We start from the raw sequence: 21853 nt of genomic DNA, 5'->3' as shown, positions 1-21853 counted from the left end.
CAGACTGATATTTCTAAATAAGAATAGAGCAATGTTTCTCCAGAACCCATGAAGTTATAGGTGGGGTTAAACAGGAGTTTTAATGTTCCTCAGTTGTTGTATTTTTATTATTATTTTGCCAAGGCAAATGTACTTATGCTTTGAGGAAGAGGGAAGGAAAGAAAAGCTACTGGAATTTGCATTGTTTAATGACTGGTAAATTCAATAAAGGACACACCAGAGTCAGGATAAAAACTTAGGTAATTTCAGGAACAATGGATAAGACAAGTGCAGCACGGCGGCGCAGTGGTTACTGCGTGTGCGGCGCTGTGGTTACTGCGTGTGCGGCACAGTTCTGAGGCCATGAGACCGAACCTTCCTGTGTGGAGTTTGCATGTTCTCCCCGTGCTTGTGTGGGTTTACTCCGGGCACTCCAGTTTCCTCCCACACTTTAAAAACATGCATGTTAGGTTAATTGGCTGGTCCAAATTGTCCCTTGGTATGAATGAACAAGTGAGTTGTCTCTCTTTGTGTGCCCTGCAACGGGTTGGCAACGGGTTCCGGTTGTCCACTGCCCGAAGGTAGCTGGGATGGGCTCCAGCAACCCTGCGATCCTACTGAGGATAAGCGGTGCAGATAATGGATGGATGGATAAGACAATAGAGAACATTCAACATAAATTAAAGCAAAAGAACACTCTTATTTGGCTTTGGTGTCAGATAAGAAAAAGCATAAATTTGATTTTGGTTTACTAATCCTGTTTTATTTCTATTTCAGATGAATGAATCCATCATACGATTGATAACGTATTATTAGTCACTAAATGTACAATTATGCACACTGAAGGCTTTTGAGTCAACCTTAATCTGTTTCGTGTGACGATTTTAATTCATACACATGATACACTTGAAATTTCATATGAATAACAAGAATGTTCATCAAAATAGTGAAGAAAACACAATGCTGATGTTTTTCTTACAGGGGTTGCCAAATAAATGGGTGTTGTTGGATTCTTGAGTCCCTAGTCAATACTAAAGAAATCCAATTCATACCACAACCTTAATGTAAAGTTCTAAAATGATTGAGATCCTGACTGGATTTTTGGTTTGGGGTAGCTCGCCACTCGGATCACCACAAACTCAAAATTTTCCGGGGAGAAAAATCACCTAGCCAAAACTGCTCTGGTTTGGGATTTTTATCCATTGTGACTCATACTGTCAGAAGTAGGGTCAACAAAGTAAAGGAGAGATTTGTTTTTCTAATTTCAAAAAATGTTGGGCTAACAATTGCTATCATAAGTCACATTTATTTGACTTATTCACAAAATGTCTCAAAGGACTGCACAGGTTATAATTAAACCATCCCCTGATCTTAAACCAACATGCGGGCAAGGAAAAACTCAAACTTCCACATGAGGAAAATAAAAAACGTTGAGAAGGGGCCTCACAAAGTGGTAATTCACATTCCAGGATAACCAGGTTTCAATAAATTTAGCATTAGGAAACAGTACACAAAACATTGTGAACATCACTTAAAAAACACATAGGCAATATGTAAAAATTAGTCCAGAAAGTGCGTGAGACTAACGACATCTCGAGCCGTTTTCTGGTTCTTGCATGTTCTGCTCACTGTGAGCAACGACGAAAGACTGGCTATCAGCACTCGCCGTGACGTCTCAGACGTCTTTTAATACAAAACTTTAATGAAACAGGGAATAACAAAGCATTTTTTTTCCAAATTTGATGATTAGTTCTATGTTTAGATATTTACTGCAATGCGTTTCCTTAATAATTTTCGAATTATCCCTTGATTTATTCGTTTCTAACTCACTTTTTAAAAAGGCCTGCGACCTACTGAAAACGGGTCCGTGACCCACTTTTGGGACCTGACCCATCAGTTGAGTAAAAACTGATCTAAAAGACAATGTACCATATGAATGGTTTGGGAGTTGCGGTTTTTCAATGCGGCCACTAGAGGTCCCCGGGCGTTATTTGGGAGACGGACAGCCAAACACACGCGTGCACGCAGGAACTCACGCACACACGCATCTACTGTTGACGCTCCATTCATTTGCTGGTGTAAGAGCAGCAGACGCTTCAAAAGATTGAGTGGAACCTTCGTGTGACATTTTTGGAACTCGTGCGAGCCTCCGCGTTCCTGCACCTTTTCTTACGCGCGTGGGTGAGCGTGCGTCCGTGCGCGCGCGTGGGGCTTGCAGCTGAGAGCATGCACGGCAACGGCGAGCAGCGGCGAGTTTCAACAACGAAAGCAACAAAATGGACTGGTCGCCATCACTTAGTACGATGGGGCAATTTGTATTCACTGTTGTTGCTGTTGCTGCTCAACGTGGACGTGACGTGGAGTGCACCCGGTGAGATTTTTTTTTTACTTTTTATTTGTTCCACGTGTCATTCTCACGTCTCGGGATGAATGCACGCTGATGGAGTGGGTTCCCTTTTCTTGCACGAGAATATGTTTTGGAGAGGAAAACAATTTAAGTAGATTTGCTGCTTTTGCTTTGCCACGAACCAAAAAAGTCCAAGAGTGAGTGGAACCAGATGTGCTTCAAGAAAGGAGTGGGGGTGGAGGAAAAAGGGGGAGGTGGTGTGAATGCGTTGGAGCGTTTTTGCTCCTTGGATGTGAAACCGTATAGCTGTTAATCCGGTGAGCATTTCCTACGATGGTGATGGGTTTTTAAATCGGTCTAAACGCGCAAAATGAGTATTTCGAAATGATGTCCAATTGGATGTACTGTATTCGTTGTATTGTCATTGTTTTACTAAGAATGTTTCAGTGAAGCAATCACGAAAAACAGTCTAGAATTGACGCCTGATGCAGTGAAACAACACTGAAATATGAAATGGTTTATATATTTGTCTGTTTGAATTAAAAAGTGGTGAGCCATGTATTTCACACCTAGACCTTTAGTAGGCTTAATCAATTTAACCCTCAATTACATTTTAATTTGACATTTACTGCAGCTACAGAATATAAACGCATATGAAAAGAGCATTCATCATACCTCAATCAAATTGCAATATTATCTAGGAATACAGCCACATTCTACTCACCAAAAATAGTTTTATTTGTGCACAAAATCCATCCACCTCTCTTTCTTCAAGAAGATTTCAGTTATTCTGTCGTACACACTAGTTGCGCATTTAGGTTCCGTCAAGAAGTAAATTTCTATCGCCGAAGCTGATGCTAAGAGTCGAGCATGTCCTGTCGTATTCTTAGCATAAGTTTTTATTTGATTTAGGGCTGAAAAGTCCATCCAACAGAAGCATTTTTCCTTCATGTTTCCGTTGTGATATTTCCGTTCCATCCCTCCAGCCAACCGTAGACCTTCTTTTTGCTAGCGGGCGCTGGTCCCCCCAAAGTGAAATCTGATTAGATAAGCTAACAGTTGATGTTATGTTTTAAGGCCTTCAGAAGTCTTTGTGAAGGCCTCCAGGCAGATTGCTGACTCTGGCAACAAGAAATGGCTGGAATGTGATTGGATACAGTAAATGCTTGAATATGAAAGCAGGCAATTAGGGGAGAAGCAATGGAAGGAAACTGTAAATTTGGAATTATTTTAAATTATTCATGGCCAAACTATAATTACCATCACATGTTTTGGATAATTTTTTAGACCAGCAGAGAAGGCCTTGCAAGCCTTGACGACCCACCACTGCTATTTACTCACAACTATACAGACTAAGTAGAATACCTCGAGAAAATTAGCAATATTCAATGACGTTGTCGTCTGCGACCAGTGACCTAGACGATCAGGATTAAAGCCGAAATGAGCAAGACAAGATCGTTTTTTTTTTGTTTTCCTCTTATAAAACAATTTAAAGGACATACGCAATTTAAAATGATCTATAAAGGAAAACATATAAGTATAAACTAGGTATATTAAACATTTTGTCCACTAACTAGAGTCTTGATCATCATTGTACATGAGCTTACCAGTTATCTTCTAGTCATGTTTCTGCCTCCTATAAAAGTTATTATTTAAAGGCATTTTATTCCATGTTTATTTTCTTGTCAGTTTGGTCAAAAACAATTCATTATAATACAAAAAAGAACAATGCGATTGGCTGGCAACCAGTCCAGGGTGTCCCCTGCCCATTGCCCGATGATTGATGGGATGGACTCCAGCATCCCCGCGACCCTACTGAGGATAAGCGGTGCAGCTGATGAGATGACAAAAAAGAACATTGGTTAATTGAATAAGGGCCTTTTATAAAATGCCATCTACTGCCACTTGGTGGCGGTACAAAACAGTCGTTCTGACATACACAAAGAAGAACAGTAGGTACTGTATTACTAATATTCTGTCTTTTTTGTTTACATGACACAATACAGCAACATCTACTGGTCGAATATAGTATATTACACAATGCCCCTCTAATAACAGTTTCAACAGGACAGGAAGTTGAATAATTATTTTGTTGAAATATTAAGTCACTTTATTTTTCTATATTTTTCCACTCACGGATGTCTTGGTCAGTTGATCTAATTTAATCTTTGGTGCCTTTGAGAAAAAAAAAGCACTTTGTCTGGGCTTCTTCCCTGTAGAAACACAAGAAAAAACATCGACATTTTTTGTGGGGTTCTGAGTCAGACTGTAGCGTGACAAGGTATAGTGACTTGTCATTTTGAGGCCCCTCCCCTTTTGCGCCCAAATACCCTGCGGACAGATGTGACCTCAACTTCTGGTTCCGTGAACAAGCTGCTCGTGAGTGATCGATGACTTTATTGGGGCACCAAATCGATCCGTAAGTTTTCACATTACAATCTGATCCATACTCAACTCCAAACGATGAGCAAATTTCACAGCGGCAGTGACGTTGTAGGCTGTTTCGCAGGCCTAGGGAATCAATCCAAGCACCTTTACCTCTAGGAGGCGCTCAATAATACACAATTTCTCTGATAGTTTTTTTTTGCAACCAAAAAATAAAATGTTTCAAAATTCCTCACAGTTTAGACGTCCCGGATTCAATTCCAACTACGGGCCTCCCTTAATGGAGTTTGCATGTTCTCCTTGTGTCTGCCTGGATTTTACTCCCACATAACCAAAATATGCATGGAGATTGAATGATGAGTCCAACTTGTCCCTAGCTTTGAATGAGAGCGCGTTTAGAATGTCTGTCTCTGTGTGCCCTGTGATTGGCTGGCAACCAGTTCACAGTGTCCCCTGCACACTGCCTGATGTCGGCTGCGATGGGCTTCAGCACTACTGTGACCCTTGTCAAGTCAAGTCAAATGATGTTTATTTGTATAGCCCTCAATCACAAAGAGTCTCAAAGGGCTGCACAGACTACAGATTATTGCAAACCATTATTCTTACACCATCCTCTGATCTAAAACCTACACGAGGGCAAGGAAAAACGCAAAAATCTTCTGCATGAGGAAAATGAAGAAACCTTGAGAAGGAACCGCACATGAGGTAATCCCCCTTCCAGGATGACCAGGCTTCGATAGATGTTGCAATAACAAATAATACACCGATATTGTCAACATGTAATATAGGTCATTCATAAGCTATAGAATAGAAGTGTGTTTTGAGCCTAGATTTAAACAGTTCCACTGAGGTTGCAGACCGAATCTCAGAGCATTCCACAGTATAGGGGCCCCAATGGAGAATGCTCTCGAACAAAGGTTTCGAAAAAGAATGAATGGACGATCCATTCGGGCATTAGTCTGTCCTCCCGTTAATTCATCCATCCATCCATCCATCCATCCATCCATCCATCCATCCATCCATCCATCCATCCATCCATCCATCCATCCATCCATTGGGGGCGGCAGTAGCGTTGGAGTTAGAGCGCTCGTCTTGGGATCAAGGGATGTCGAAGTGTCCTTGGGTAAGACACTGAACCCCTAATACCCCCAATAAGCAGGTTAGCGCCTTACATGGCTGCAAGGCCGCTATTGGGAAATGTGGAGCACATTGTAAAGCGCTTTGGGAAGTCATTGACTTGAAAAGCGCTATATAAATGCAGATCATTTCATTTCATTTCATTTCGTTTCATTTCATTTCATTATCCATCCATCCATTAGTCCATCCAGTTAGTTTATAGGGGCTCAGCTTTAGACTTCTTCCTTCCCATTTGGTTCCACATCTCCCAAGACAGGGTTCCCGCGGATCCTTGAAAAGTCTTGATAAGCATCAGAATCATAATTAAAAAAAATAAGGCCTCAGTTGGCGATAAAATGTCTTAACTCCAATTTTCAGAAGTCTTAAACATGGGAAAACATAATATTATATTTGTCAGAACTGAAAACCTTTAATAAAAATGATTCATGATAAATATGGCCAGTCCAAATTGTCCCTAGGTGTGAATGAGCGATTGAGTTGTCTGTCCCCGTGTGCCCTGCGATTGGCTGGCAACCAGTTCAGGGTGTCCCCTACCCACTGCCCGGAGATGGCTGGGATCCCCGCGACCCTAATGAGGATAAGCGGTACGGCTGATGAGATGAGATGAGATGATAAATATGCTCATCAATGTAGCAGAAGAGTTCTATGGAATTAGTAGTTGTCTGACAGTTTTGACTGAGGATCCATGATGTACTGTAAAACATCCTTTTTATTTATTGTTTTCCATGTCTAAAACTTAGTCAAAAAATAGTCCTAACTTAGTCTAAAATAGTCCAAAATGTGATTTAAACAACAAATGAAAAATAAACATTTGTTTAAAATTGCCTGTAATTCATGTGGTGATATTTGGTTTGTTGGTTTCAAATGTGGGTTTCTTGTCTTAAAATTTGATTTCAAAAGGCATTAAAAAGTCTTAAAAAGCCTTGAATTTAACTTCTTCTTTATTAAGTATCTTTAACAATGCCCAACTGAGTTCAAAGAGCCCTTATCTTTTTTCTCTCTCACCTAACTACATTTCATCTTACTTTCAGCAAAGCTGTTCTTTGGGACACATTAGGTATAAGGAAGGGTGAAATGACTTCCTGCTCATCCAGCGCATCTAATAAATGCACGTACTTGCACATGCATCACAAGGACCTTAACAAAGGTTGCAATGATGACACAAGCCAGGAGATGGCAGCAGAGCGTAAAACATTTTCAAATTCCATACAGTTTCTTTAAAGGGATATTGTGTATTTTTTAACACAATTGTTAACACTTACTATTGTTAAAAAATCCTTAAATATTTTAAAAAAATTATATTGATTTAAATAATGAGCAAAAATACTTGAAATGTCATACAATTGTGGTTTTCTTTAATTACTCTTAGGTCTAGAAATGTTCATTTACATAACATAAGCCTCATCTAGTGAAGCTGACATGTTTACTGGCCATCTTGCTGCTACAGATAGCCCCCCAAAAAAGAAACTTGCCAAAGGCTGGGCAAAAAAAGGGTTTGAGTATTTATAGTTAGTATACTTCCTCGTGCTTTGTAGCACTCTCGATCAGTTGCAATACACAATACAGCAACATATAGTGGTCAAATATTAAAAAGTGTCTTTTGAAACTTGTGAAAAAAACATTGCTATGTCTTAACTTAGATAGCCAGGTCTGTAGTTGGTATCTAACATAATCTACAGTATTTGGGACCTGAATTTTCACAATCAGCAGGGAAAAAATGTATTGGCGTCCTAAAGTGTAGCACCGTGTTTTTGTGGTTAAAGGAGGTTTTGGATCTGAATTTTAATTGTAACTGAGAGCTAAACCAACTGCGGCCTGGCGCTGCACTCAGCCACATGCCATCCTCACAATACAAATGGGGCCCCTGCTGGGCCCCTGCCGGACCCCTGCTGGGCCCCTGCGGTAACGCTTTCCTGCTGCGGTCGACGCGGGGTGTCTCTAGAACGACGGGAATGACCGTCTAAAACAGAAAAGTGTGACGAGACGCGGGAGTGATGTCGGAGGTCGGAAGCTGAGGCGGTGGGGAGAGGCCGATCTTAAGCTCCTCAGTCATTCCTTTAGTAGGCCCCGGTCAAGCGAGGCTGCCGTACAAATGCAGTGACTCATAGCAATTAATTAACAAAGCCGGTCTATTTATGTATTTCTAAAATTGTGACCTCTATTCCCCAAATCCTGTCAATAAGGAATAGTTGTCCAACTCAAAACACAATGCAAGTTTAAAATACAAAAAAAGAACTATGCGGTCAGTGTTGTGCTGGGCGCACTGACATTATTTCGAAATCACAGTGAGCTTTTGCAGAGAGAGACAGAAATGATCAAGTTGAGAAGTTGCATTGTTTTATTTTGCCTTATCATTTGGAGTTTTTTAACAAAAACATTTGGAAAATGTTACATGAACCGATCTGTTTCATTAGACCAATACGTTTACGTTGTTTACTTGAAAAACTGTAGAATTGAAGTGAAGAAATTACATAGCACGAGGCTCACTTGTGCCCGCCATCTTGCTGCTACAGGTAATCCCCAAAAACCTTGTGAAAGCCTGGGCAAACAAAGAAAATCGGTGAGGATCGGTCACTTTCATTCTCCTTAATTTGTTATCTTCTTTGAGCTTTGTAGTATCCGTTTTTGGTTGCACTACACAATACAGCTACCTCTAATGTCAAATATTACACAGTGTCCCTTAAATAGAAAAAAAAAGCTTCATTGTTTAAAGAAGAACATAAGTGATTTCAGACGTTCTTGTCCACTGAGGTAGCGATTAAAAATAAGAAAGCGTAGTAAAATGATCTGTAGAAAAACATTACTAACAGTCTTTGGACATAAAGTAAACCCAAAGCTGCATACTTTAGCCAAAACGCACATTTTGGCACCGAAGTAAAGCTTCGGGTTTACTTCAGGCTCAGTCCCTCAAATCAAGTTTATCAGTCGTGTTCAGGCAGGTTCGGGCTCCTGTACCCGAGGGCTGCGTCGGGCTGAATTTTTTAATGCCCCAACTTACCTCTTTTTAAGTCATCCTGAAATGGTTCCATGTGACATTAAATTTAAATGACCAAAGATGAAAGAAAAGTGAGCCCATTTGAAGGAGCATGTTGCAGGGTTCCCCTAAAGATTGCAGGCTGTTTTCACGGTGCCACTTTATTGTCTTGAGAGGGAGCTAATTTGGGGAAGTTCAGTGCGGAATGTGTTACAACCGAGTAAGTGGTTCAGTGCTGATGGTTCCCATGCATCCTCACTTCCTGGCCTCTCGCAGGAGCCTGCTGGCTCGGAATGCTGAGGGTCATACTTTGGTTGTCTTTTTTCACCCTCAGATGCTGCGTGCTGCTTTTCTGCATTTTTCGTCTTACGAGTATGATATTTTTTGCATTTTAAGACCCTTATTTTTTCTGTCTTTTCTGCCAACACTTGGACACAGCCAAGTTGACACGATGGCCTCAACTCTGCCAAAACCAGAATCGTAAATAGAAAAAAAGAGAGTAGAGATGGATTTGAGCTTTGCTTAGAGACAGCATATTGTGAAACAAAGGGCATTAAGTTCAAAAGTGACGTTCTATCAAATGGCCTATTGGAGGAGACATTAGGATGCATACCAGGGGTCCCCCAACCTTTTAGAAGCTTTATTACGAACACAGTCAGTGCAAGGCGTTTTTTTCAAATTGGAATAACCTGCGCCAGCCAATTTTGTTGTTTTGTCTCTTTTTGAAGGCCTACAAAACATTTGGTTTGTTAGCTACACTGTATAAGAAAAGAACATATCAAAAGAAAGCTTCATCCCTCATCTTTCATGAGAAAAAAGTATGTTTCTAGCTTTTACCTTTCTTTTGCAAACAACAGTTGAACATTGTTTTCTTACAAATACTTGTTTCCAAGAAAGAATCGAAGAAAAACAGCTTTTTGTGAAAGGATGCCTTTGAAGCAGAACTTTCACTTTGGTGCTTCTTTTCATTTGTGATACCCCTAATATGTAAACAATTCTTTCCGTAAACAAAAAGACACTTTGCTTGCAAAATATCATTTTTTTGCAAGGACACTGAACTGATACATTAACTATGCATGACCCATGCATGGACTTTGTAGGAACTCTTCGGCGCCCGATGTTTCCGGGGACGTGATCGCATGATTTCGATCACCATGTCAATCACGTTCCTGTGGACGTGCAAGAAACATCATCCTCCTCTGAGCAGACTATGACAATTGGACTTTGTCATTTTTTTGAAAGGAAGAAGCTCTGTTGAGGAGTTAACTGTCTAGTGATATTTGTCCATATCTCACCACTCTCAGGACACTGCTTCCCTATGTCTACTCACGATATGAGGCCGCCGACACACACATACATTTGCCGCAAAAAGGAAGAAACAGTATGAGGGTTGGCCTTCCTCTATGTGTGGACAAAAATCTGATCAAAGCCTCTCCCTTCATCTAATGGTGATTTATCTTACTGAAATCATTCCCAGGGCCTGATACTTACTGATGAGATTAAAATTGAGACAAAAATGAGACATGTTTTGAAATCAAGAAATGGCAAAGTAAGACGAAAGAATGACTGAAGGGAAAAACGTTATATCCATATATCAAAAATTGTTTTTGTCTAACTTTGGGTTTGACTGTGTTGAATCAGATGGCGTGATAAGAAATTATAATCTTTACATCTTTTATTTGATTTCATATTAAGGAATATGCTGATTCGTTTACAAGATGTGATTATTTTTTTACATGTATCGTATAAGAATTTTGTTTCCTGAATGAATTATTGTGAAAAGTTTTTAGATTGTCAAGGGCAGGGGACCAAAATAAGCTGCAGATTTTTCCTGTTAGCCCTGTTATTTTCCTTCTGTTTTATTAATTTATTCATAAAGTTGTTGATTTTATAATTATTTTAGCCTTTTATTTGGATGGACGGAAGGAAAAATACAAAACGTCAATCGATAAATAAGTGTTAAGGGTCCCTGGTTGTTTATATGCCTTTCCGAAATTACTAATATGATGTGATTTCTATGTTGCTGCTCTTTCTTAATTGTGTTAGTTGTGACTAGTCGGAGAAGCACTAAAATAGGCTCATTCAACATTAAAATATTGTCCGCATTAAAGGACACTTGACAGTTACATATACAATGAACCCTTATCGCAGGGGTTACATTCCTTAAAGAACCTGTAATTGGTGAAAAACTGTATGTAAGGAGCACACAATCCTCTTTTGTTAGAAAAAGACACGGGACACGGTACACAGAAAGAGTTTTCAAAGTTTTGATAAGAAACACGCACGGGAAAAGTTATTTAGTGTTATGATGAAAATTTGTAAAGTAGCGAGACCATGAAAGGTTAACCGCTTTTATCATTTAATATAGCATATTTACAGCACTTTAAGACCACCAAAATATAATCTTATGTTATATATTTTTCATACATAAGGCATGCGATTAGAACTAAACTAATAAGTGTTTCCACGTGTTCAGGCCCAGATTAATTCAATGCTAAACACGTTTTGCTAACTTTAAATGCATAACATTGATTATAGCCTGATGGGAATCGAACCTGAATAGTGGCAGTAAGAGTGCTGACACATTACCACTACACTATTTTAGCTTATCCAACTACTAAACTATTTTCTATGGTGCTTCTTGCGTTCTGATTAACCAGTCCCTCCACTTCTCAACCTGTGCGTAAAAACTTCTCTGTTTAATATGCATGTGTACATTGAAGAGCTTGTATAGTATTTAGTTGAAAGACTTTGTCCTGTCCATTCTCTAACATTCATTGGTTAACCGGTCAGAAAGCACTATGAAGATCAGTGTTCCTGGCACTCTAAAAATAGTGTAACAATGAGATAACCATTGGTAGTCTAGTGATAATGTATAAAGTCCATAACACGGGCTTGGTCCCATCTGCATAGAATGTTTTGCATTTCAGTCAGCAATACTCATCGAATTGATCTATTATTGGACAATTATTATCCGCATCGTCGCATACCATTAAAGACCATATGTACCGCCGAGCTTACTGTTTGTATCATGTGGTATATAAGGCGCACCAGCTTGTAAGGTGCACTTTCAAATTTCTGGGGTTTTAGGTGTGCCTTATAGTCCATATATCATGCCTATAGATAATGTAATATAATGTTAATGATTTGTCATGCCAATTAAAAAAACAAATACTACTCCCCTCTGAGATTTTGATCTGCAACCTCAGTGGTACTGTTTTAATCTAGGCTTAAAACACACTCATATTCTATATCTTATGAATGAGCTATATTTAATGTTGACATGTCAGTGTATTGTTTGTTAATACTACATCCATTTCAACATGGTCATCCCTTTTATTTCATTTTTTATTTTTATTGCATATTATACTCCATTTTAAATTTTGGGGGGTTTGTTAATGCAACATCTATTGCAGCCTGGTCATCCCGGAAGGCGGGATTAACTCATTTGCGGTCCAATCTCAAGGTATCTTAATTTTCCTCATGCTGAGTTTTTTTTTTACTTTTCTGTGCCGTCATGTAGGTTTTAGATCAGATAATGTTGTAATAATAATCTGTGGTTCGCAATAGTCTGTGGTCTGTGCATCCCTTTGAGACTCCTTGTGATTAAGGACTATACAAATACATGAATTCCTAGACTAGAAAATCACGATGACCTATTGCTGGTGAGATATTTTCTGACCTAGTCTGATATTCTTTGGAGGATATATGGTGCACCCGTCCATGCACCACATTAACAACCCCTGATGTATACACTTTGCAGAAAGTCTGTGCAGTGATGCGTTTGCATCCATGTGTGTCACATTGGATAATTAGCCAAATGATCCTTCCACCCGTTCGCAACGAATGTTTACATCCATCGTATTGATTTCTCTTTGCAGAGCCGCTGGACTCCGATGACTTTGCCTTCTTCCACGAGGGCACAGGAGGGTGCCTGGGGGTGCGTGCTCACTCCCTTGTTCTGTCCACCTCCTGCGGGGAGGAAAGCCAGCGCTGGAAGTGGGTGACCCGGGGCCGCCTTTTCAACCTGGGCTCCTCGCTGTGCTTGGGCGTAACCGCCAACGACACGGCCTCGGCCGCCTCCGGGTCGGGGCGCACCCCACTGAGCGTGTACACGTGTGACCGACAGCCCCCTAAGGTACGCTGGTCGTGGAGCTGCAGCCGAGTACTGGAGGACCTCAGCAACTACCTGCCCTGGCCGTCATTCTCCAACGCGACCACGCCCTCCACGTCCAGTTCCAAATGGAGAGTGCATGGCAAAAAACAGGACCTGTGTGCCAAAACCTATCGCGGTAAGTAGACTGTTACAATTAGAGAAAGGTGGGGTGCTTAGTTTGAGGTGTTCTTAAAAAGTTGAAAGCTAAATATTTTCTCCATCAAATATGTGCTAACAATGTCCAACTGAGTTCAAAGAGCCCTTACGCTTTACTCTCCATTGCGCCTATCTGCTTTTATCTTACTCATTTTAGGCTTTTCGGGACGGAACAAACCTCCAAAAGAAGAGTTTATTCGAGCGCGTCTAAGAAATGCACTCAAATAATGTGTTACTCTGTGACAATTAGCCTTAAGTTTTCAAATCCCGCCTCCCACCTTTAAATGTCATTGACAGAGTTGGGAGCATTACCAAAAAAAATAATTAGTACCTGTTACTCGTTTCCTCAATTGAAAAGTAATTACGTTATTCACCCCCTGGTTTCCTGACGTAAACCAGAGTTACACGTAAAAGTAGTGTGTAACTCTGATAGTAAATACATTAAGTAGGTACAAATTACTGTATACTGTATGCTCGCATTGAAGTCGACCAGCTAAAACAGCTTAAAAGAAAACATGTTCACCAACCTGTGGAAGCAATAAGCCCTTTATATATCTTATGTAATCTTGAGAGCTTGCAAACAAACACCTAGCCAAGTCACTCTTCATCCATATTATCCTTGGGCTTCAAAACGTTAAAAGTTTTCCTCCTCCATTTCTGAAAACCTTTTTTCATGCAGGTTCTATTTCAATTTTTTTTTACAAATAAACAGCCAGAAATTCGGAACATGTTTACTATAAATTTTGTCCTTAAGTTTGCCACATTTATTTCCCGTTGATTTGTTGCTATTGTATGAGCTACGCGCCCTCCCCACGCACTACCTACTGGTGACACACAATCAAATGTGTGCATTCAGGATGACCTTGTGATTTCATTATATTATTTTATAGTTGTAAATACAATTTAGATGTGAGTATATATGCAAGTGAGAAAATCTCGGACTTCGTGCCACCGTACCTGTATTGAGTTGTACTTTGTAGGGCCATATAAACATGCCTACTGGACTATGAAGACGTGATCAGCGGATGCTGGCAGACTAAGGCTTCATTAAACCTTCCTGAGCGTGAGGGTAACCCGTACCGATAAAATAGCATTGAAATATGTAAGTTGCGAAGTAAGGCACCACGTTGTACAACATTTGAGTTTCAAATTTTTATCAATAATGCGTTACTTTGTTTCCATAGGCCTTACGCATCAGAACAACACAAGAGCATTCAAAAAAATATTCCACTTAGACTTGAGTGTGACTTATAAAATATATATGGAATGTTGATATAACATTTACATTATTTTACACATTGTATACAATTAGGATTAAAATAGTCTCTGTTGTCATTGATAATGTCATGTTTACCGATGAGAAACACCTGTGCCCGCTCATTTGGTGCCAACCGACACCGGCTTTGATTGGCTCCCTGTCCCTATTTAAACTCAGTCCTGTCAATTCCCTGTTGTCAGTCCGTCTGCAAACCTCTATGTGTACAAGGCAAGACTTTTTCGACCCTGACTCCAGCCTGTCCCGTTTTTGCCCCCGTTTGTCTCCGGCCACGACCTGTTTTGATCCTGAACACGTCTGCTCTCCTGTCCCACCTTATGACTCATTTTTATTCCCGACTACGTCTACTCTCCTGTCGTGGCTTACGACTCTTTTCGACCACGCCTTGCTCTCCCAGTCCCGGCTACCGACCAGTTTTCCCATCCCTTACATAGCCATCACTTGCTACGGAAGATCTACTTCCGTGTCCGGATCACAATCCAAGTACGAGAGCGACTTGCTTCCCGCTTCCAGCGAACACCGGATCGTGGCCGCAGTCCTTCCTCTTTCCTTCAATAAAACTTGTGGTAAAGGTCACACAATTGGGTCCTGTTTCCGTTCTGGTCCTGACATAACAATGTAAGGAACATTGTTTAAGATTAAATTACACAAGGCACTCCAGGATAAAAACATAATAAAGACTAATATACTAATAATGTTTGAAGACTGGCTAATGTTGTAAGCGCATCAGGACAATACTGCAATAAGAAATAGTGAAATAATAGTAGCAGCAACAAAATTCCCAAATAAGTCAATAAACAAAATTCGAATAACAATTTTTCCATACAAAGGTAATTATATATATATTATATATTTTACAGTCTTGTCTAGAATTATTTTATGCATGCATTTTTTACTCAATGCGATTTGTAGCCTGGATTGACAAAACAAATTCCTGATGAAATATACATAATATATATTGTAGGAATCCAAATTGTGGGCATTTCCAACAGCTGGGGAGTTCAGTGGAGAGCTTACTGCTTATAGAACTTGTAAACACATATTACATCTTTCAGTTGAAACCAAACGTGTGTTCTTCTTTCTCCCATGTTAACATAAACACTTTGCAGCGTCAGACTTGAACGAGGTCAAGCGGGATGTTATTCAGACCAGGAAGAATGCCATTCGACGTCAGAGCCCAAAGGAAAGCTTTGCTCTCACCAAATGCGTCTGCCCTAGTTTTCAGTCCACCGAGTGTGTTCCCTATCACTTTGTGTAGAAAAATGTGTGTACACAGAGGTCTCGGAGGAAATGCTAAACTTCAGAAGTACTGTATTTGCTTAATTGCTGATATACCTTTAATGTTTTTGAGCATTCATAATTAAAAGTCTTCCACTTACAGATCAGCTGGCTGTACAGAAAGACCTCGGTTATCGCGGTTAATTGGGACCAAAACCACCCGCGATAAGTGAAAATCCGCGGAGTAGCGGCGCCCCTTCAAAAATAAAAATAAAAATCTCATCTCATCTCATTATCTGCACCGCTTATCCTTCTTATTCGCGAGCGAGCCCCTAACCCGAGGCGCGGGTACTTTCGGGCATACGCACGACACTGCGACAGCCTGTCGGAAGCGCAGCAGAATGCGCTTTCACGCGAGGGGGGGAGGATTTTGTACGGGAGTCGGATTTGAGCACAACACCGGCGCGCGGTTTTTGGTGCGGCTTCTGCTTCACCGCCGTAATGCATAATAGTCTTTGAGATCCCGTCAGCAAACACGAGCTTTAACGTGCGCCACGAGCACCATGCTAAGCCGGGAAGGCTTTCGACTTACTCTGGCCGTACTAAGTGTACTGGTAGCCCACGGCTGCCACTTCTGGGTCCCCACAGGTCCCCCCTACCCCTTTCCCCCCCATCGAGGGCCGTGTAGCGCCATGTAGAGCCATCGCGGCCCGAGCGGGAGACGTGACGTTGGTGACTTTTTATATATATAGACTACGATCGCCCAATTATTTTAATTAGCTCGCTTCATGGTTTCAATAAGCGCATTATATAGAATACGAACGCTTTTGTCGGAAGCGCAGCAGAATGCGCGTTCACGCAAGGGGGGGAGGATTCTGTATGGGAGTCGAATTTGGGCACAACACCGGGAAATGAGGACGGCGCGCCGTGCTAGGGTCGTCGGCTGAGGGGGATACCCGCAAAAAGTAGCGACGCCCCTTAAAAAAACCAAATAAACATTTTTTTTTTTTTTACCATTACAGACCGCGAAGCTCTGAATCCGCGAACGTCGAACCGCGAAGTAACGAAGTCCCACTGTATTTAATGAGTTTAACCTGCCCCTACGCAAATGCATTTCTCTTTTGTTACGACAATAAAGTTTGGAGTTAAATTGGAAGCAAACGTTTTGAAATGTTTTAAATTACATTTTGAAATTGTAAAAAAATGATCATCTTGAATGGTAATGTACTACAAATACAACTTCAGTGGTACCTCATCTTAACTTTAGCTTAATTTGTTCCCGGATCATATTTGTAGTTTGAATTGCTTTTGTAACAAGCGAATTTTCCCGGTATGAAATAATCAAAAACGAAATGGTCTGTTCCCATCCTCCTAAAAGCATCTACGTGAACCCCAATTAGCTATAAATCACATCTTCCTGATAACTTAAAACATAATGCCCACTAACATTGCAAGGAAGCGTGAAAGACATTGCATTCCTGTAAACATGTACATTTCCCCGTATTTTATGTTTTTTTGCTCACTCCTAATTATGTACAACGCATGACAATTTTCATATGAGGAAACAGTAATGAAAATACCTAATCCAGATCTCTTTGGTCACTGGTAGCAGATGACAAAGGCATCAAAGATTGTCACGATGCTCTAGATCAGGGGTGTAAAACTTTTTTTAACTCTGGGGCCCCACGATAGAACAAACATTCTCTCAGGGGCAGGACTAGTAGACCAGAGAGAAAGAGAGAAGGGTGAGAGAGAGAGAGAGAGAGAGAGAGACAAGGTGAAAGCGCGAGTGAGAGAGAGGGTAAGCGAGAGGGGAAAGTGAGAGAAAGACAGAGAACAGCGAGAGTAAGAGAGAGCAAAAGCAAGAGAGAGAGAGAAAGAGAGAATAAAGAGAGCGAGAGAGAGAGAGCAAAAAGCAAGAGAGAGCGAAAAGTGAGAGAGAGCAAATATTGAAAAGCAAAAAGGAGCAAAAAGCAAGAGAGGGATAAAGAAAAACAAGAGCAAAAGACAGAGAGAAAAAAGTGATAGTGAGTGAGAGAGAGAGAGAGAGAGAGAGAGAGAGAGAGACAGAGAGAGAGAGAAAGAGAGAGAGAGAGAGAGAAAGGGTGTGAGAGAGAGACAGAGAGAGACTATCACGAATCGGCAAATCAATCAAGTCAAAGGAGTTTGCCGCGGAAGCCTCTATCTCGATATCGTTTTTTTTGTTGCAAACGAAACGAGCGGTTTGATGCTACTGTGCGCATTTGTCTGCCACCTGGGGATTTCCCATCATGTATCATTCTGAAAAAAAAAAATATGGTGTACGATTATTTGTATTTTGTATGGGAAAATACGACAGTTAGTATGGGCATGGAGCCGTGGAGGTTGACAGGTATGAATATGTTCCAAATGAAACTCAGGTGTTTTCAGGTGCTCATATAAATGCACTTTAATTGCATTTTTTTCTGGTAGAATATATTTTGCCTCACTTTTACTTATTCATTTTTATTAGATCGGTTTAAAACTTTTGGCCTAAATCTACCTCCATAGTATTGTAAATGAGACAATTTGCAGTGTGAGTAACATCTGCAGCTAAGTCATCTGCACTCTTCAGCTCAAGTAGACGTCTCGTTTTCTTGTTGGTGTGCTCCTCAGAGATCTACACTATCCAGGGCAACTCCAACGGGCTCCCATGCCACCTTCCTTTCCTGTACGACGGCCAATGGTTCCACAACTGCACAAGTGTCGGGCGCGAGGATGGCCACTTGTGGTGTGCCACAACATACGACTACGCCCAAGATGAGCGATGGGGCTTCTGTCCTGTCAATAGTGAGTTGACAATGGAGCAAACGTTTTTTCTGAAAACATTTGGAGAAGTCTTCAGAAGGGAACGGTCTTTCAGGCTGCACTGGGGATGACTATTAAATATATAATTCGACATAGGTTTGTTTTAAACTCAAGTTGGTCATTTGTTTAAAGGTATTTTGATTAGGTTTGAATGGTTTATTCCACATGTTTTTTTTAATGTTTAAGGGACAGTGTGTATTACTTGACCACTAGATGCAGCTATATTGTGTGGTGCAACCGAAAATGAGTGCTTAAAAGCACAAGGAAGAATACAACTACAAAGATTCAATGTAACCTAACTGCGCTGTTTTTATTGTATATTTTTGCCCAGGCTTTAACAAGGTTATTTTTTGTTTGGGTACCCTTAGCAGTAAGATGGCGGACATTTATGTCACCTTTATCTTAGTGAGGCTCATGCTATGTAAAATAAATACAAATTTACCAGTATTCAAAAATGCACGTTTACATGATAGTTCTTGTATTTATGCTCTTTATTTAAATCAATACAGTTTTTTTAAAGATTACACTTTTATCACTAGGAGACGCTAAATAATACACACTGTCACTTTGAAAATCAACAAGCAACACAACATTTCATCGGTAAGACTATAAAGAACAGCAGAATTTTAAAAAATGCTTACTCTTTATGATTCCTTTTTCTTAATCCTATAATAACGAAATAACAAAATGCAACACATCTTTAACATAATAAACAACACATTTCTTTTAAAAAGAAAGAAACTAAGAAAAACTTTTTTTGTATCTTTCAACAGGTTGTTCTGTCATGTGTTTTTTTTTTCTTTCTGAATGTTTCATCACTTAGTTGGAGATACTTTATCCAACCAATAACAATTAATGGCTTAGTAAATATATATAATAAGTTAATATATATCACATTTATTCACATATGTCTCTTTATTAAAATCTTTTCTGGATATTGGCTTTCTGTTAACTTTGAACCTGACTTGTAAAATACTATTATCACTATTTAAAATCTGAGTTGTCCATCTTCATTATAACTATTCTTAGTTTATTTTTGTTATTTTTGGGGTGACACAAATATTGACAGGGTATAGGTTTGACAGGTTTTTTTTTTGCGTCTGACCAACCCTGTTTGTTTGTTTTCTCTTTTTTCATTTTCATCTTCCATTCACTTCATAAAGTGTTTTGTGTGGTTAGAGGGCAACTGCGAGACCTTCTGGGACACGGACCCTCTGACGGACAGCTGCTACCAGTTCAATTTCCAGGCCTCCCTGTCGTGGAGCGAGGCCCGCATAAGTTGCCAGCAGCAGGGAGCCGACCTGCTCAGCGTTACCAAGCTGCACGAGCAGACATACATTAATGGTTAGTTCTCGATTTTGGACGCTTTATGGAAAATTAACATGAAGTATTTGAAAACTCTTCATCCATTTATGACCAGTAGTGAGTATACCAGCATCAATCACTCTACACGCATTTGGCTGATTTCAAGATGATAAGTTTGATTTTTAGTAGACACTTAAAATAAGGAGAGAAGACGTCAATGGTTTTTGAACTAGTGATGAAAACCGAGAAAAGCCAAACCTCAGATATGAGATTCCAACCTGTTCTAACCCCCCACACTCCGAGCCCTTTTTTTTGATTAAATCTTTTTGGTTACAGAAGCAGATCCGCCCGAAAGGGTGTGGAATTTCGAAGAACAGCAACTTGATTTTGCCGAAAGGGACAATTATGTTAACAATTCAAATTGTCAAAACATTTAACAACAGAGCGCACTTTATACTCAAAATAATGAACAGACATCCTTTGCTATCGCCTTTGCACGTGTTTATTTTTACAAACAGAATAGACTTATCACAAGATCAAATATTAAATTGAGCTTCATTTATTCTATTTAGAACACACAATATCCTTATAGCTGTTGAGCAATGATGTTCTTATAATTGTTTTGGAAGGCCTGTTGACCGGCTACAGCGCCGCCTTGTGGATCGGCCTCAATGATCTGGACATCAACGGAGGCTGGCAGTGGACTGACTTGTCCCCTCTGAAGTATCTCAACTGGGAGCAAGGTTTCATGACTGCTGATTACCGTATTTCATGCTCTATAAGGCGCACCAGATTGTAAAGCGCATCCCCCCAAAATAGTCTTTTGTAAGATACTTTTCATACAGAAAGCACGTGAACTTAAGACTACCGTAAGAGCTTCCGTGTGTTCGGGTACACATAAATGCAAAGCATTAATATGTGCTGCTGACCAAAAACCCAAAACACTGTATGCATTGGGAATAGAACCCGAGTGGGTGAGAGCGCCGACATATTTCCACTAGATGGATGACATATTAAAAGGCATTAGACCTCATCCTATGTGATTTCTTCTGTGGTACAACACTGATTTGCATTGTATATTCTCTCTACTTCTTCACAAACAAGAAACAGACAATGTTTCGACAAAATATTATACAAACGCTTATACCTATGAATAAATATTGAAGCGAGTGGTTATTGACACGGAGCAGCACGGTGGAGCAGTGTTAAGCGTGTGTGCGGCACAGTTCTGAGGTCATGAGATTGAACCTTCCGGTGCGGAGTTTGTATGTTCTCCCCATGCTTGCGTGGGTTTCCTCCGGGCACTCCCGTTTCCTCCCACATTCTAAAAACATGCATTTCAGGTTTATTGGCCGGTACAAATTGTCCCTTGGTATGAATGAGCGAGTCTGTCTCTGTGTGCCCTGCGACTGGCTGACAACCAGTTCAGGGTGTCCCCTGCCCACTGACCGAAGATAGCTGGGATGGGTGCCATCGCCTCAGCGACCCTACTGAGGATAAGCGGTGCAGATAATGGATGGATGGATCATTATTGACACACATGTATGCATACGTATAAGAGCTTGTATAGTATTTTGCTGAAAGACTTTTTATTTTCTCCACTCTCTAGAATTTGCTGGTTAAGAAGTGGAGAGACTGTTTAACCTATGCAAATCAGTGTTCCTGGCACCATTAAAATAGTTGTTAAAAATATGTTAAATATGTTATTTTTTGTATCACTGGTGGTCTAGTGGTAAAGTGTCAGTACCCTTACCGCAGTTACTTGGGTCAATTCCCGTTACATACAATGTTTTGCAATTTAGCTCAGCAATGTTTATCGATTTGATCAATCATTGCACAATCATTGCTTTGTATGGTAATGTATACCTATAATTACTGTATACATTTCCAATCATATCCGGCATGTATAAGGCTCACTTTCAGCATGTTTTGCCAAATTTGGGTTTTTAGATGCGCCGTATAGTCTGGGAAATATTTTGATTTAGGCAGTCTTTCAATTATCGACATTTCGTTCTGTATACACGTGTACTAGAATGACAATAAAGTAGATCTGAATCTGAATCTGAATCTGAATTATCATTCTTACAGTCTGAC

General features: G+C 40.3%; 1 protein-coding gene across 1 annotated transcript in view; it reads left to right on the top strand.

Annotated features, from left to right (window-relative positions):
* The first annotated feature begins 2043 nt into the window (after nucleotides 1-2043).
* mrc2 (mannose receptor, C-type 2) overlaps nucleotides 2044-21853 on the top strand; it is a 43822-nt gene continuing 24012 nt past the window's right edge. Inside the window, exons 1-5 of the mRNA XM_088330964.1 lie at nucleotides 2044-2350; nucleotides 12704-13114; nucleotides 18263-18436; nucleotides 19634-19798; nucleotides 20389-20502. Coding sequence (XP_088187090.1) covers nucleotides 2206-2350; nucleotides 12704-13114; nucleotides 18263-18436; nucleotides 19634-19798; nucleotides 20389-20502 — 1009 coding nt within the window. The 5' untranslated portion in view covers nucleotides 2044-2205. The remainder of the gene's footprint in view (nucleotides 2351-12703; nucleotides 13115-18262; nucleotides 18437-19633; nucleotides 19799-20388; nucleotides 20503-21853) is intronic.

The sequence above is a fragment of the Urocampus carinirostris genome, chromosome 1 (assembly GCF_059441175.1).
Source record: "Urocampus carinirostris isolate Australia breed hairy pipefish chromosome 1, RoL_Ucar_1.0, whole genome shotgun sequence".
Taxonomy (NCBI): Eukaryota; Metazoa; Chordata; class Actinopteri; order Syngnathiformes; family Syngnathidae; genus Urocampus; species Urocampus carinirostris.
The sequence above is the reverse complement of the archived record's forward strand: the minus strand, read 5'-3'. Positions and strand labels throughout refer to the sequence as shown.